Genomic DNA, 12905 nt, shown 5'->3' with positions numbered 1-12905 from the left:
CCCGGTACTCCCGGTCTCCAGTTCGGTCCCTCCTGCGCCTCGCGCCAGGTTCGCTGACCTCGCCTGGGGCCGGCTTGAGGCCGTCGGCTCTCGCCGCGCTTCTCTTTCTCTTTTTCTGCCGCCGCGTGGCGGGCAGTGGGGGGTCGTGGGGGTCGTGGCAGGAAGGCCGTTCGGGGACTCGGGGCATCCCTGCCCCCTGGAGGGCTCTGCGGCTCCTCCCGGGACCCCGCGCGGGGATCCATTGCGCGCTCCTCGGGCGTCCCGTGGGTCGTAGGAGGATCTCTGTGTTTGGGACTGTGGGTGTCCGACGGGGAGGTGAGGCTCTTCTGTGCTTCCTGTGGTCTCAGAGGCCCTCCCAAGAACTTAATGGTGCTTTGGGTGGTCAGTAAGAAGACAAAGGATAGGGAGTAAAATCCCAGGGCTTGAACCGCAGGGTGGGGCGGCAGGTCTCCAGGTACGCCCAGGTGGCCAGGAGCTCCCCCTTTCGCTAGGAGGGATAAGGCTGCCCGCTTGCGGGTCACCACTCTGCCCCGATTTCTCCTTCCCCTTGCAGCTCTCCTGGTTCCCCAACCCCCATCGGCCAACCAGTGGCTCCTGGGACGGTTTGTTCACCTCGTTTCCGGGTCTAGCTTCCAGGCGCCGGGCAGGTGGATGCAGGAGTTGCCAGAAACCGAGGCGAAGGGAAGGGAAGTGACCCGCGGGAGAGCTTCCGGACGACGTGCGGGTTGAGGAGAGAGAGGGACGGCCTCCAGTGCTAACAAGTCTCACTCCCTGGCTCCCTGGCCCTGGTTCCTCTCCACCCCGGATGACCGTATGGTTTTTCCTCTTCGAAGGCAGAGGACGGTACCTTGTGGCTGCTTCTAGGCTTTGCTGGGGAACTTGACCCAGAATACGTGTGTACTGTCTCATGGATTTTCAAGTTATTTTGGGGGGAGTGAAATAGGAGCCGAGGTGATGGGAAGTGTGTATCCTCCTTTCCCCCTCCCTTCGCTCTGTATCTGAGTCCCTTCCTCGCTTCTAGTGTCAGCATGCCCCCTGAGGGAGCTAACCCTGCTGCACCCCAATTATGGCTCTTCAGAATAACTCGTGGGATAGTTTCTCATTTCAGGTTTAGGGTGCAGATGATCACTTAATTCTGTTCACAGTCTCCTCTCCATTTCTGTCCAGTCTATGAGTGTTTCTACCACATTACAGGTCGAGCTACTGCCCAAACCCCCAATCCTTCATTTTTTGTAGTTTGCCAGTCTCCTAGCAATAAAGAAATCCATCCTCTATTATGTCAGCCCCCAGATCTACTACATGCTCTTGCTCACTGTCTTGGAATGGTTGAGGTAGGGAGGCGGGTATGAGGAAAATACAGGAGAGGAGTGTTGGGTTTCTTTTTGCTTATTGTAAAAAAGAGATCTGGGAGGGTCTTAAGTCCAAGGTATTGGTACTGTTGAGAATGATTGGACACACTTTTCTGTCCCTTGATGTTTTGTTGTTCCTTGCCTCATGGGGGAGAAGTAGTCAGTAGGAGAATAGTAAAGAATTCAGTCAGTATCCAGCTATGAATTAGTTTGAACCTAATCAGAGATGTTTAGAACAAGGGGAAATAGAAATTCCCTTTATTCCTTTTCCCTGGGCTGGACATGAGAGGTATTGTACTTCAAAGCTGCGAATGAAATAAGCATTACTGGAATCTGTTCTTGGAGACATTCCTGAGCTGTTAAGGACCAGGAGGAGATGGTAAACAATCAGTCAGGAGACAGGCTTTGTCCCTGAATTCCTCTCCTCTGAGCCAGCGCTAGGTTAGAATTTATGGCTCTGGACAGTCCCCAGGAAGCTGTAGTATATTCACACCATGGAGTGAATGGTCAGTGTGGGCACCAAGTGAGTGATTGAGTATGCAAATGAATAGATGTTTCTCCTGGTGTCAGCAGTGTAGACAGCTTAACTGATTGGTATGTCCTAGTGGGAGTCAGGACCCTGGGACTCTGTTGATGTTTCCCTATCAGCTAGGCCATGTGCCTTTTGGTGCATCACACTTGGATGTGGAAATATGGCTAATATAGTCTTTGGATTAATTTTATTGTTGGAGGCAGATGCAGGAGGTACAGTGAGCCAATGTTTTTCAAACTGCAGATCATCACCACCAGTGATTTAGAACCCTAGCATTAGAAAAGAAGTGGATTCCAATTATATGACATTCTGGAATAGGAAAAACTAGAGACAACAAAAAGATCAGTGATTGCCAGGAGTTTGGAGGGTAGAGGGGAGATGATTAGAGCACAGAGGATTTTTTTTTTTGTCCTAATCCACAGAATGTACCTTATTCACTTTACTTGAGTGTACCCTAAGGGGAACCATGGGCTTGGGGTGATTATGATGTGTCAGTGTAGATTCATTCTTGGTAACAAATACACAATTCTGGTGGGTGATAGCGGTAATAGAGGAAGCTATGCGTGTATGGGGGTAGGGGGCCCTGAGAAATCTGTACCTTCTTGTTCATTTTGTTGTGAATTGAAAACTGCTCTAAACAAAATAAAGTCTTAGAAAAATAAGAAATAGAATCCGCGCTATCAGAGTGTTAGGGTGGATATTTTTGGCAAAAGTTTTGTCTCAGCTATATGTATGTATACATATTATATATGTGTGTGTATGCTTATTAGATCTTGAGGTAAATTTTTTTTTTAAATCAGAGGAGTTTGCAAGGCACTGAGTAAGTTATACTGGCAAATGGAAGCAGAAACAAACCTCAGACATTTTTATTAGACATTCCCATTAAGTTCCTTTGGTTATAAGCAGCAGAGAGGAACTCTAGCTAACTTAAGCAGAGGAGGAATTTATTAGGAGAAAATGGGCAGTCACAGAATTTAAGGGAAAGCTTAAAAATTGTGAACCAAGGGTGCTTGTATTGGCAGCACATGCACTAAAATTGAACCAATATGGGGAAGATTAGCAAGTGCAAGAGTGACATGCAAACTCATGAAGCATTCCCTGTTTTTAAATGGTGTTATATAATAGCGTTGTAAATTTTTTTTTAATTTTTTTATTTTATTTTATTTATTTATGATAAGCACACAGTGAGAGAGAGAGAGAGAGAGAGAGGCAGAGACACAGGCAGAGGGAGAAGCAGGCTCCATGCACCAGGAGCCCGACGTGGGATTCGATCCCGGGTCTCCAGGATCGCGCCCTGGGCCAAAGGCAGGCGCTAAACCGCTGCGCCACCCAGGGATCCCAATAGCGTTGTATAGTGACAGATGGTACCTACACTTGTGGTGAGCATAGCATAACTCTAGAGTTGTCAAATCACTGTGTTGTACGCCTGAAACTAATGTAACATTGCCAATTATAATTCAATTTAAAAAAGTGAACCAGGAAAGTCTTGGATCTGTATAAGTGGAGGGTTTCTACACCTGAGTGTATTGGTTCCAGCTCTTTTTTGCCATTCTGTCCAAGGTTCCAAGGAGAGGTTGTCATTGGTCCCTCACCCATCTTGTAGGGCAATGTAGGGTTCCTTGATTGATAAACAGTCCCGCCAGATTATCCAGTAAAGGAGGGAGATTGTCCAGAGCAAAACCAAGTGTTGTTACCAGTAGAGGAAGATGGAAGTTGTGTAGCAAAAGCAACAGAAATTCACTACATTAGACTTTGGTTTGAATGATCTGTTTCTTTTTCTAAAAAAAAAAAAAAAAAAAGTAGGCTCCACACCTAATGTGGGGCTTGAACTCACAACCCTGAAATCAAGAGTTGCATATTCTACTGACTGAGCCAGCCAGGTGGTCCTCTTTTTTTCTTTATAAATTGTTTTTCAGGGCAGCCTGGGTGGCTCAGCAGTTAAGCGCCATCTTCAGCCCAGGGTCTGATCCTGGAGACCTGGGATTGAGTCCCCCGTCAGTCCCACATTGGGCTCTCTGCATGGAGCCTGCTTCTTCCTCTACCTGTGTCTCTCATGAATAAATAAATAAAATCTTAAAAAAATGTTTTTCAATCAAGGGAATATATGTACATGATTTTAAAAAGATTTAATATTATCAAAAGGCTTTAGAAAAGAAAATAGCAAGCAGTTTCCTGCTCCAAACCCTGTCCCATGGAGACACCACCATCAACTCTTAGCACTCTTGTTTGGTGTTTACCCTCATGTTTCTAAATAATATGCTTCTAGTGATGCTTCTTGATTTATAGGTTTTAGACATCTATTGGCTTCCTGCTGTAGAAATTATAGGAAAGTTTATAGTCCCACCCCTTACACACTCCCTTTCTCTTCTCCCATCTTCCCAGTGTATTTACATCACAATTTTTGGCTAAACTATGATTTCTTTTCTATTTTAAGATTTTATTTATTTACTTGACAGAGAGAGAGAGCACACAAGCAGGGGGAGTGGCAGGCAGAGGGAGAAGGAGAAGCAGGTTCCCCACCAATCAGAGAGCCCGATGTGGGGCTCAATCCCAGGACCCTGGATCATGACCTGAGCAGAAGGCAGATGCTTAACCGACTGAGCCACCCAGGCTCCCCTGAACTATCATTTCTGTTAGTAGCATTGTGGTTAAGAGCCTGGCCCTGGGAATCTGACCCTAGAGTGGGGCTGTAGTCAGGGCTTTGATGTTTGCTTTGCCTGAGATCATTTCAGTAAATTACTTAATCTTTTCAGTCTTCATTTCCTCACATGTAAAACAGGGCTATAATTGCACCCTTCTCATAAGGTTGTTGTGAGGATTTCTTTTTTTAAGGTTTTTATTTATTTAAAAAAATATTATTTATTTATTTATTCATGAGAGACACGCACAAAAAGGCAGAGACTAGGCAGAGGGAGAAGCAGGCTCCCAGCAGGGAGCCCGATGTGGGACTCAATCCTGGGACTCTGGGATCACGCCCTGAGCTGAGCCACCCACGTGTCCCATGTTGTGAGGATTAAATAAAATAAAATGTATGAAACATTAAACACCGTGCCTGGCACATGATAAGTGCTCAGGTGTTAGCTCTTATTTTCTGTTTGCTCTTCCTACTGGCATAAATGAGATCGTTTTGGCCTCTCATGAGACCCCCCACCCAAGGGATGGAGGAAGAGTATGAGAACTCCCTGGTCTGGTCAAGGTTTGCTCCTTCTCATCGTGTTCACATTTATTCTTATCTCTTCCTTTCCCCTTGCCTCTGCCAGTAGAGGGTCTCGAGGATGAGAAGAGGCCTATAGTGCACCCAGATTAACCTTTGCTGGTACCATCTCAGCCAGGACTGGTCTTAGAAGAGTGATGGTTAGGGTTCCTGTTTTAGCATCCTGCTCTAGGCCCCTTTCCTTTTCCTCTTTTTCCTGACTCATGGCCTAGGCAGCTTGATGTCCCATGATGCTCTGGGCTCTTTGGTAAGATGATTCCCTTTAATATTAATCTTCCGCAGAATCTTTGCATTTTTTCCATCTCTACTTTTTTTGTCTTGATCAATCTTGGCTAGGGAGTTTCTCTCAACGCTGGGGTGGTTTGGAGTTTTTCTGTCAGCTATAGCTTGAACCTTTTGTCTTTACACTGGAATAGATATTATTCCTTTAGGATCTCAGAAGCTGAATTAGTTTATTTTTTATTTTATTTATTTTTTAAAGATTTTATTTATTCATTCATGAGAGAAAGAGAGAGAGAGAGAGGCAGAGACACAGGCAGAGGGAGAAGCAGGAAGCACGCTCCATGCAGGGAGCCCAATGTGGGATTCGATCCCTGACCTCCAGGATCACTCCCTGGGCTGAAGGCAGGCACTCAATCGCTGAGCCACCCAGGCGTCCCCGGTGAATTATTTAATACCAAGTCTTTCCTGAACTCTATTCCTTAAAAAAAAAAAAAAATTTTTTTTAACTAAAGCTATGATTTATTGAAGGTTTACAATGGGCCTCATTTTTTCTGTAACTACTTTAATGAGCCATAATTCATAGACTGTGCAAATAATCCATTTTAAATGTACAGTTTAGTGGCTTTTAGTGTAGTCATTGAGTTGTACAGTCATCAACACAATCAATTTTAAAACATTTTCTTCAGCCATAAAGAAATCCTGATCCATTAGCAGTCACTCTTCATTTTCTCTTAACCCACTCACCCAGCCCTAGGCAACCATTAGTCTATTTTCTTTCTCTGAGATTTCCTGTTCTAGGCATTTTATGTAAATATAATCATCTAATGTATGATCAATCCTTTGTGACTGGCTTCTTTCAATTAGCATGATGTTTTTATGGTTGATCCACGTTGTAACAGGAATCAGTATTTCATTACATTTTATTTTATTTTATTTTAATTTTATTTTTTAAAGATTTTATTTACTTGAAAGAACGGGAGCGAGCACCAGCGGGGGGGAGGGGCAGAGGGAGAGGGACAAGCAGACTCCCTGCTGACAGACATGGGGCTCAATCCCAAGACCTTGAGATCATGACCTGAGCCGAAGGCAGTCAACCAACTGAACCACCCAGGGCCCCTGTACTTCATTCCTTTTTAAAGCTGAATGATGGGACACCTGGATGGCTCAACGGTTCAGCTCTGCTTTCGGCTCAGGTCGTGATCCTGGAGTTCAGGGATCGAGTCCCTCATCTGGCTTCCTACAGGGAGCCTGCTTCTCCCTCTGCCTGTGTCTCTGCCTCTCTGTGTCTCTCATGAATAAATAAATAAAATCTTAAATAAATAAATAAACCTGAATGATATTCCATTGCATGGATATATTATCACATATGTTCATCATGGATAAGTGTTGGTGGATGATTGGGTAGTTTCTATTTTTTTTGTCTATTATAAATAATGCTGCTCTGAACATTTACTTACATGTTTTTTGGGTTTATTTAAAGGTTTTATTTATTTGAGAGAGTGAGAGACAGAGCATGAGAAAGGGGAAGAGAGGGAGAGGGAGAAACAGGCTCTCCACTGAGTAGGTCTCCATCCTAGGAACCCTGGGATCATGACCTGAGCTGAACGCAGATGCTTAATCAACTGAGCCACCCAGGTGCCCCTCCCCTCCCTTTTTTTTGTATAGATGTATATTTTAATTTCTTTTAGAGAGACTTACCTATGATGGAATTGCTGGGTCAGATTATTTGGATTTTAACAGAGGATTCCTCTGGACTCATTGAGGCTTATTCCAAAGAATGAATGAATTCTTAAATATTGGCTCTGTGACACCAGAGTAGGGAAGAAACTCCTGGGCAGAGGAGGAGCCTTTCAAGTTTGTCGACTGTCAGTTCCTTCCATTCATGACACCTGTCCCAAGCTTAACCCATAAATTCCTCCTTACAACATCCAGGTTCTTACTTTCTAGAGAGGCCTGCCAGGAATTTGGGGCATCCTGAGCTCTGCCAAAGGATCTGGGATAGGAATTACCCAATCACCTGGCATTTGGTGTTTGTCATATTTTTCTGGGGTGGGGGATGGGGTGTTCACCCAGATGGTTTCGGTTCTAGACATATGTGTTCAGAGCAGGTGAGACAAGCTTCCCCGCCTGCTAGTAATTATGGTACATGCCTCTTTGGGTCACAATGCAGAGTCTTGTGAAATACTTTTGTTTCCTAGGGGTGGGGAGGTTTAGTTAGGGGAATAAGTATGTGCCAGGAAGGCTGGTGCCTAGATTAAGCGTGGCCAGCAGGGGCAGGAAGAGGAGAAGAAAATATAGGGTATGGTGGAGATGGGTAGATGAAGGAGGAAAAAGGAAATGATCTTCTAGGGTCTGGGGGCACAAAAATGATAAATGATGAAATAACTACAGAGGGGAGGGGGAACTGCCCCTTCATCTGGGCTGGCAGTGCACTGGCAGGTTTCCTGGAGAGCCACTGGCACAGCAGGAGTTGAGCATTCAGGAGCCCACCGCCCTCCTGTACACATTCAGTGTGTGTGAGGCCTCTTACGCCCCAGCGGTTCTGTGGGCCAGGTCTCCAGGTAATGAGAAAGGCTACCCCATGTAGGGTACCACCCTAAATCCTTTTTGTCATTTCACCTCCCAATCACCCCAGCTGCCTCTCTGCCTAGTGCACGTCCAGCCCATGCCTCTGGGCAGGTAGCTGGACAGAAAGTAGACACCTGTTTTGTTGGCTAATCTGTGGGAAGGAGTGGAATAATTCTTTGTGTCATACTTAACAAAGGGCCATCTCTGGCCTAGAGAGCCTTGTAAAAGGCCAGAACCAAGGCTGCCCAAAATCTGAGAGTGTAGTGGCAGCCCAGAAAGGGTAAGCCCCAACCACCCCATCTGGCCCTCTGTGACTTTATTGGGGCTTTCCTTGTCCTGGCCTCTTGGGAGCTGGCTATTCCCATTACTCAGAAGGGGACACCTGAGGTGGCTGCTGGAGCTGTTTGAGAGATTGCATACATTTCGGGTAGGAGAGGGGATTGGGACTGAGGGACAGAGTGAGGGAGGAATGGGTTACAGAGTGAAGATGAATTAAGGATGCTGGTTTCCAGCTCAAGGACAGTATCCACTGCCCTACTTCTTCCTAGAAAGACCCTTGACCTCACCTGCCACCCTTGCTTCTGGCCCCCTTAGCAGCCTGGGGAATGGGAGCAAGGAAAACATATTTTCCCATAGATCTGTCCCCTGGCACATGAGCCTGGGGTGTGAGAACCTCTGGGGCCTCCCTCTTTATCTCCCTATCCTTTCTCCTCAGCGTCTTGATCTCTAACCCTTCAGCTATGTGTTTATCCCCTCCCCGCTCTGAGAAGTGACTCACAGCTGGAGATTTGTTTGAACAGAAGCAAGAGGCTGCCTGTAATTTGGAGGTGGCTGGGCTTCTCCGAGAATGTTTATGAGGTTAGAGGCTGCTTACTTTGTGAATAACTGCTGCTTTTTCCCTAGAGAAGAAGGCTCTACTTTCTATCTTGCCTTTTGGAGAGTCCCCAAGGGGACTACCCTGCTAGACATTTTGGGGTGTTCCTAAAGCTCCCTGGGACCTGCTCACAGCCCTGAGATCATTCCAGCTCCAGAAAACAGCTAATAGCACCTTTCAGAGATGGGCCTGGGTTTCCCTCCTTAGGTCTGGGCTGGGGTTGTGGGTTGAAGTTCATGGCCTTGCAGACTGGCTTCTCTGGTTTTGGAGGCCAAGGTGCCAGAGAAAAAAATCCTAGATTTGTTCACAGGCTTCATGTAGATGGTCTGGCTCACCCACCCTCCTCCATGTCTTCCCAGAGCTCCTTGGGAAAGTAATGCTGTCTCATGTATGTGGAGTGATTTATGGTTCCAGAGCACTTTCACACTATCTTGCATCTCTACCTGTCTGCCTTAAATGTAGGCAGGGTACATATTATCACTACCATTTTTCAGATAGACACCAGGCCCTGAGAGATAAGGTGACTTGCTCAAGGACTAATAGATTTCAGTTTGACTTAGACTCCACCTCCAATTCCAAGTTTAGCGCTTTTTCTTGCCTTCTGTTTATTTAAACGTGTTACTAGACCAGGCTGCACAAACACATTTTTGTTGCTAAAGTTTAAAACACTGTGGCTTACTCAGTTAAGTGTCTGCCTTCAGCTCAGGTTGGGATCAAGCCCGGTACCGGTTCCCTGCTCAGCCAGGAGTCTGCTTCTCCCTCTCCCACTGCCCCTCTGCCCACTTGTGCTTTTTCTCTGTCAAATAAATAAATAAAATCTTAAACAAACAAAACAGAAAAACTGGAAGTAACTGAAGGTTCCGTTACTCTTTTGTCCTTTTTTTGTTTAATATGTATAAATTTAGTGCTTTTTCCCATGTGCTTACATTCTAGAAATGCCCTTGGCATCGTGATCAACAGCACCGACTCTAGAGCCCCAGGACCTGGGTTTGAATCCTGGCTCTGACCCTCGTTAGTTATAGGGCCTTGGGCAAGATACTTAATGTCTGTGCCTTGGTTTTGTCATCTATGAAATAAGGATGTTGATAATAATATTCACCATATAGTAGTATTATGAGAATTAAATGGATTAATGTATATAAAGCATGTAGAGCCCAGTAGGGCTCAGCACATAGTAATTGCTATATATAGGAGTTGGCAATTACTATGAACATATATGTGTATGTATATGTACTTAAATTGGAAGTCATATTTTATGAATTAGTGCCTTGCTTTTTTCCTTCTTTATCTTGGAGATAATTTTCTGTCAGTTCACAGAAGTTTATTTATCAGCAATGTAGTATTCCATAGTGTGGATGATACCATACCTATGAGTGAGTGGGTACTTATGTTGTTTCCAGTTTGTAACTGTTGTTAACAGTACCATAGTCAACAGTTTTACACATCTGTCTTTGGGCAAATGTGTGTGGATTTTCATAGGGCACATTCCTAAAACTGGAATTACTAGGTTAAAGGGTTTACAAGATGTGCAAATACTTTTTATTAATATTGTCAGATTAACTTCCCAAAATGCTTGTATAAACTTACACTCTCTCTAACAATAAATGAGATTACTCTTTCTCTCTGCACCCTTACCAATCCTGGATATTATCAGGATCTTTAACATTTGCCAATCCATTGGTCTATAAATGTTATTTCTGCAGGATTTGCCTGAAGAAAAGGCCATTGGTCTACTGAGAACAAGAAAGAAGGTTTGTGGGGATCCCTGGGTGGCTCAGCGGTTTAGCGCCTGCCTTCAGCCCAGGGTGTGATCCTGGAGGATCAAGTCCCTCATTGGGCTCCCTGCATAGAGCCTGCTTCTCCCTCTGCCTGTGTCTCTGCCTCTCTCTCTCTCTGTGTCTCTCATGAATAAATAAAATACAATCTTTAAAGAAAAAAAAAGAAAGGGAGAAAAGAAAAAGAAAGAAAGAAAGAAAGAAAGAAAGAAAGAAAGAAAGAAAGAAAAGGAAAGAAAGAAAGAAAGAAAGAAAGGCTTTGTATATATGGGAAGTTTTAAGGCATAGCCATAAAATGGACAGCTGTGCACTGAACACTCAGCTTAAGAAATAGGACATAACCCAGGTGCCTGGGTGGCTCAGTTGGTTGGGTGTCTGTCTTTGGCTTAGGTCATGATCCCAGGGTTCTGGGATCAAGCCTGTGAAGGGGTTTCTGGGCAGCTGGAACTGGTCTTCTTCTCCATCTGCCTCTCTGCCCTGCTTGTGTGAGCTCTTGCTCTCAAATAAATAAATAAAATCTTTAAAAACATGAAAAAGAAAGAGAACATTATCAATCTTTTTGAAGTGCCTGGGTCCTGCCTTGTTCATAACCGTCTGCTTCTTCCACAGAAGTGATCACTGTCTCAAATTTTGTGTTTATTTCTTTGCTTTTTGTTATAGTTTTCCTACATGGAAAAGTGATATAGTACTTAGTTTGGCATGTTTTGAACTTTATATTCATAGTTTTATCTGTATTCTCTAGCCTTTTTTTTTTTTTTGGTTTATTTATTTATTTAAGTAATATCTACACTCAGTGTGGAGCTTAAACTCAGAACCCTGAGATCAAGACTTGCATTCTCTTCCAGCTAAGCCAGCCAGGTGCCCCTTCTATATAGCTTGCTTAGTTAAACTTACCATTAATTTGAAGATTCATTCATGTCGATGCATGAAGCTGTAGTTCAGTTATTTTCACAGATGAATACGAGTTCATTGTACTATTGTTTTTTTTTTGTTTGTTTTTGTTTTTTTGTTTTTTTGTTTTTTTTTTTTTTCATTGTACTATTGTACCAGAGTTTATTCATCCATTTTCTTGTCAGCAGATCATCTGGGCTGTTGCCAGTGTGTAGCCACTACAAACAATGCTGCTGTGAACATACATCTGCATGTTTCCTTTTTATACTTATTTATCTTCTTCTTCCTCTTCTTTTTTTTTTTTTTAAGATTTATTTATTTATTTGAGAGAGAGAAAAAGAAGAAGAGCATGAGCCAGAGGGTCAGAGGGAGAGGGAGAGAGATTCCAGGGGCTGAGCATGGAGCCTGATGGGGGGCCTTCATCTCATGACCCTGAGATCACCACCTGAGCCAAAACCAAGAATCAGAGGCTCAAATGACTGCACTACCCAGTCTCCCCTACTTAAATCTTTAAGTTTAATGAAATCCCTGCCAAATTATAACTTGTTTCATTTTATTTTTTTATTGTTTATTTTTTTATTTTTTTTCTTGTTTTGTTTTAAAGATTTTATTTATTTATTTGACCGAGGGAGAGAGAGCACAAGCAGGGGGAGCGGCAGAGGGAGAGGGAAAGGCAGGATCCCCTGCTGAGCAGGGGCCAGGTGTGAGGCTCAATCCCAGGGTCCTGGGAGCCAAAGGCAGATACTTAACTGACTGAGCCACCCAAGCACCCTGAAAACTCATTGTTTTTATTTTTTTAGAGAGTAGACTTTAACTTTTTAGGTCCATTAATTTGTTTTAAACATTTTTAAAAAGATTTTATTTATTTATTTATTGAGAGAAAGAGTGAGAGAGAGCATGAGCAGTGGGAGAGGGAGAAGCAGGCTCCACACCGAGCCAGAAGCTCCATGTGGGGCTTGATCCCAGGACTTGGGATTATGACTCAAGCTGAAGGTAGATGACCAACCGACTGAACCACCCAGGTGCCCCACTTATTGTTTTAGCCAGCATTTCTGGTTACTGATTACTGATGAGGTTGACCATCTTTCATATATTTTTAAATTTTATATTAAAAATTTTTTCCAATAATATATCTTATTTAACCCAATATATACAAAGGTTATCATTTCCATAAGTGATCAGCATAGAAAGAATTCAATTTTTTGTGCTGTGGCTTTGTAGAGAACATCTCTATTTGGACTGACCACATTTCAAATGGTTGATAGCCACATGTGGCTAGTGGCTGACATATTGGACAGGATAGTTCTTGATAGTAAATGATTTGACTTAACTGACCGAATTCCCTATATTCAGAATAAACCTCTACTTCTAGTCATTGTCCCCTTTTAGTCATTACCTACTCCCATTCTTTAGGGGTAACCGCTAGAGTGACTTCTAAAGTATGTGTTAGTTTTGCTTGTTTTTATACTTTTTATATAAG

At 43.8% G+C, this 12905-nt stretch overlaps 1 protein-coding gene and 1 pseudogene across 3 annotated transcripts in view; both read left to right on the top strand.

Moving 5' to 3' along the window:
- Positions 1–12905, top strand: part of TUFT1 (tuftelin 1) — a 47165-nt gene that overhangs the window by 608 nt on the left and 33652 nt on the right. The window contains exon 2 of one of the 3 annotated variants that reach the window (XM_072766514.1): positions 630–843. The exons of the other annotated variants lie outside the window; for them this stretch is intronic. Within the exon in view, the coding sequence (XP_072622615.1) occupies positions 814–843 (30 nt within the window). The 5' untranslated portion in view covers positions 630–813. The remainder of the gene's footprint in view (positions 1–629; positions 844–12905) is intronic. 3 annotated transcript variants of the gene reach the window in all.
- LOC112907795 (U6 spliceosomal RNA) lies at positions 2888–2987 on the top strand (annotated as a pseudogene).

Source organism: Vulpes vulpes, chromosome 8, assembly GCF_048418805.1.
Source record: "Vulpes vulpes isolate BD-2025 chromosome 8, VulVul3, whole genome shotgun sequence".
Classification (NCBI taxonomy): Eukaryota; Metazoa; Chordata; class Mammalia; order Carnivora; family Canidae; genus Vulpes; species Vulpes vulpes.
Note: the sequence above shows the minus strand (reverse complement) of the source record. Positions and strands in the feature narration are given on the sequence as shown.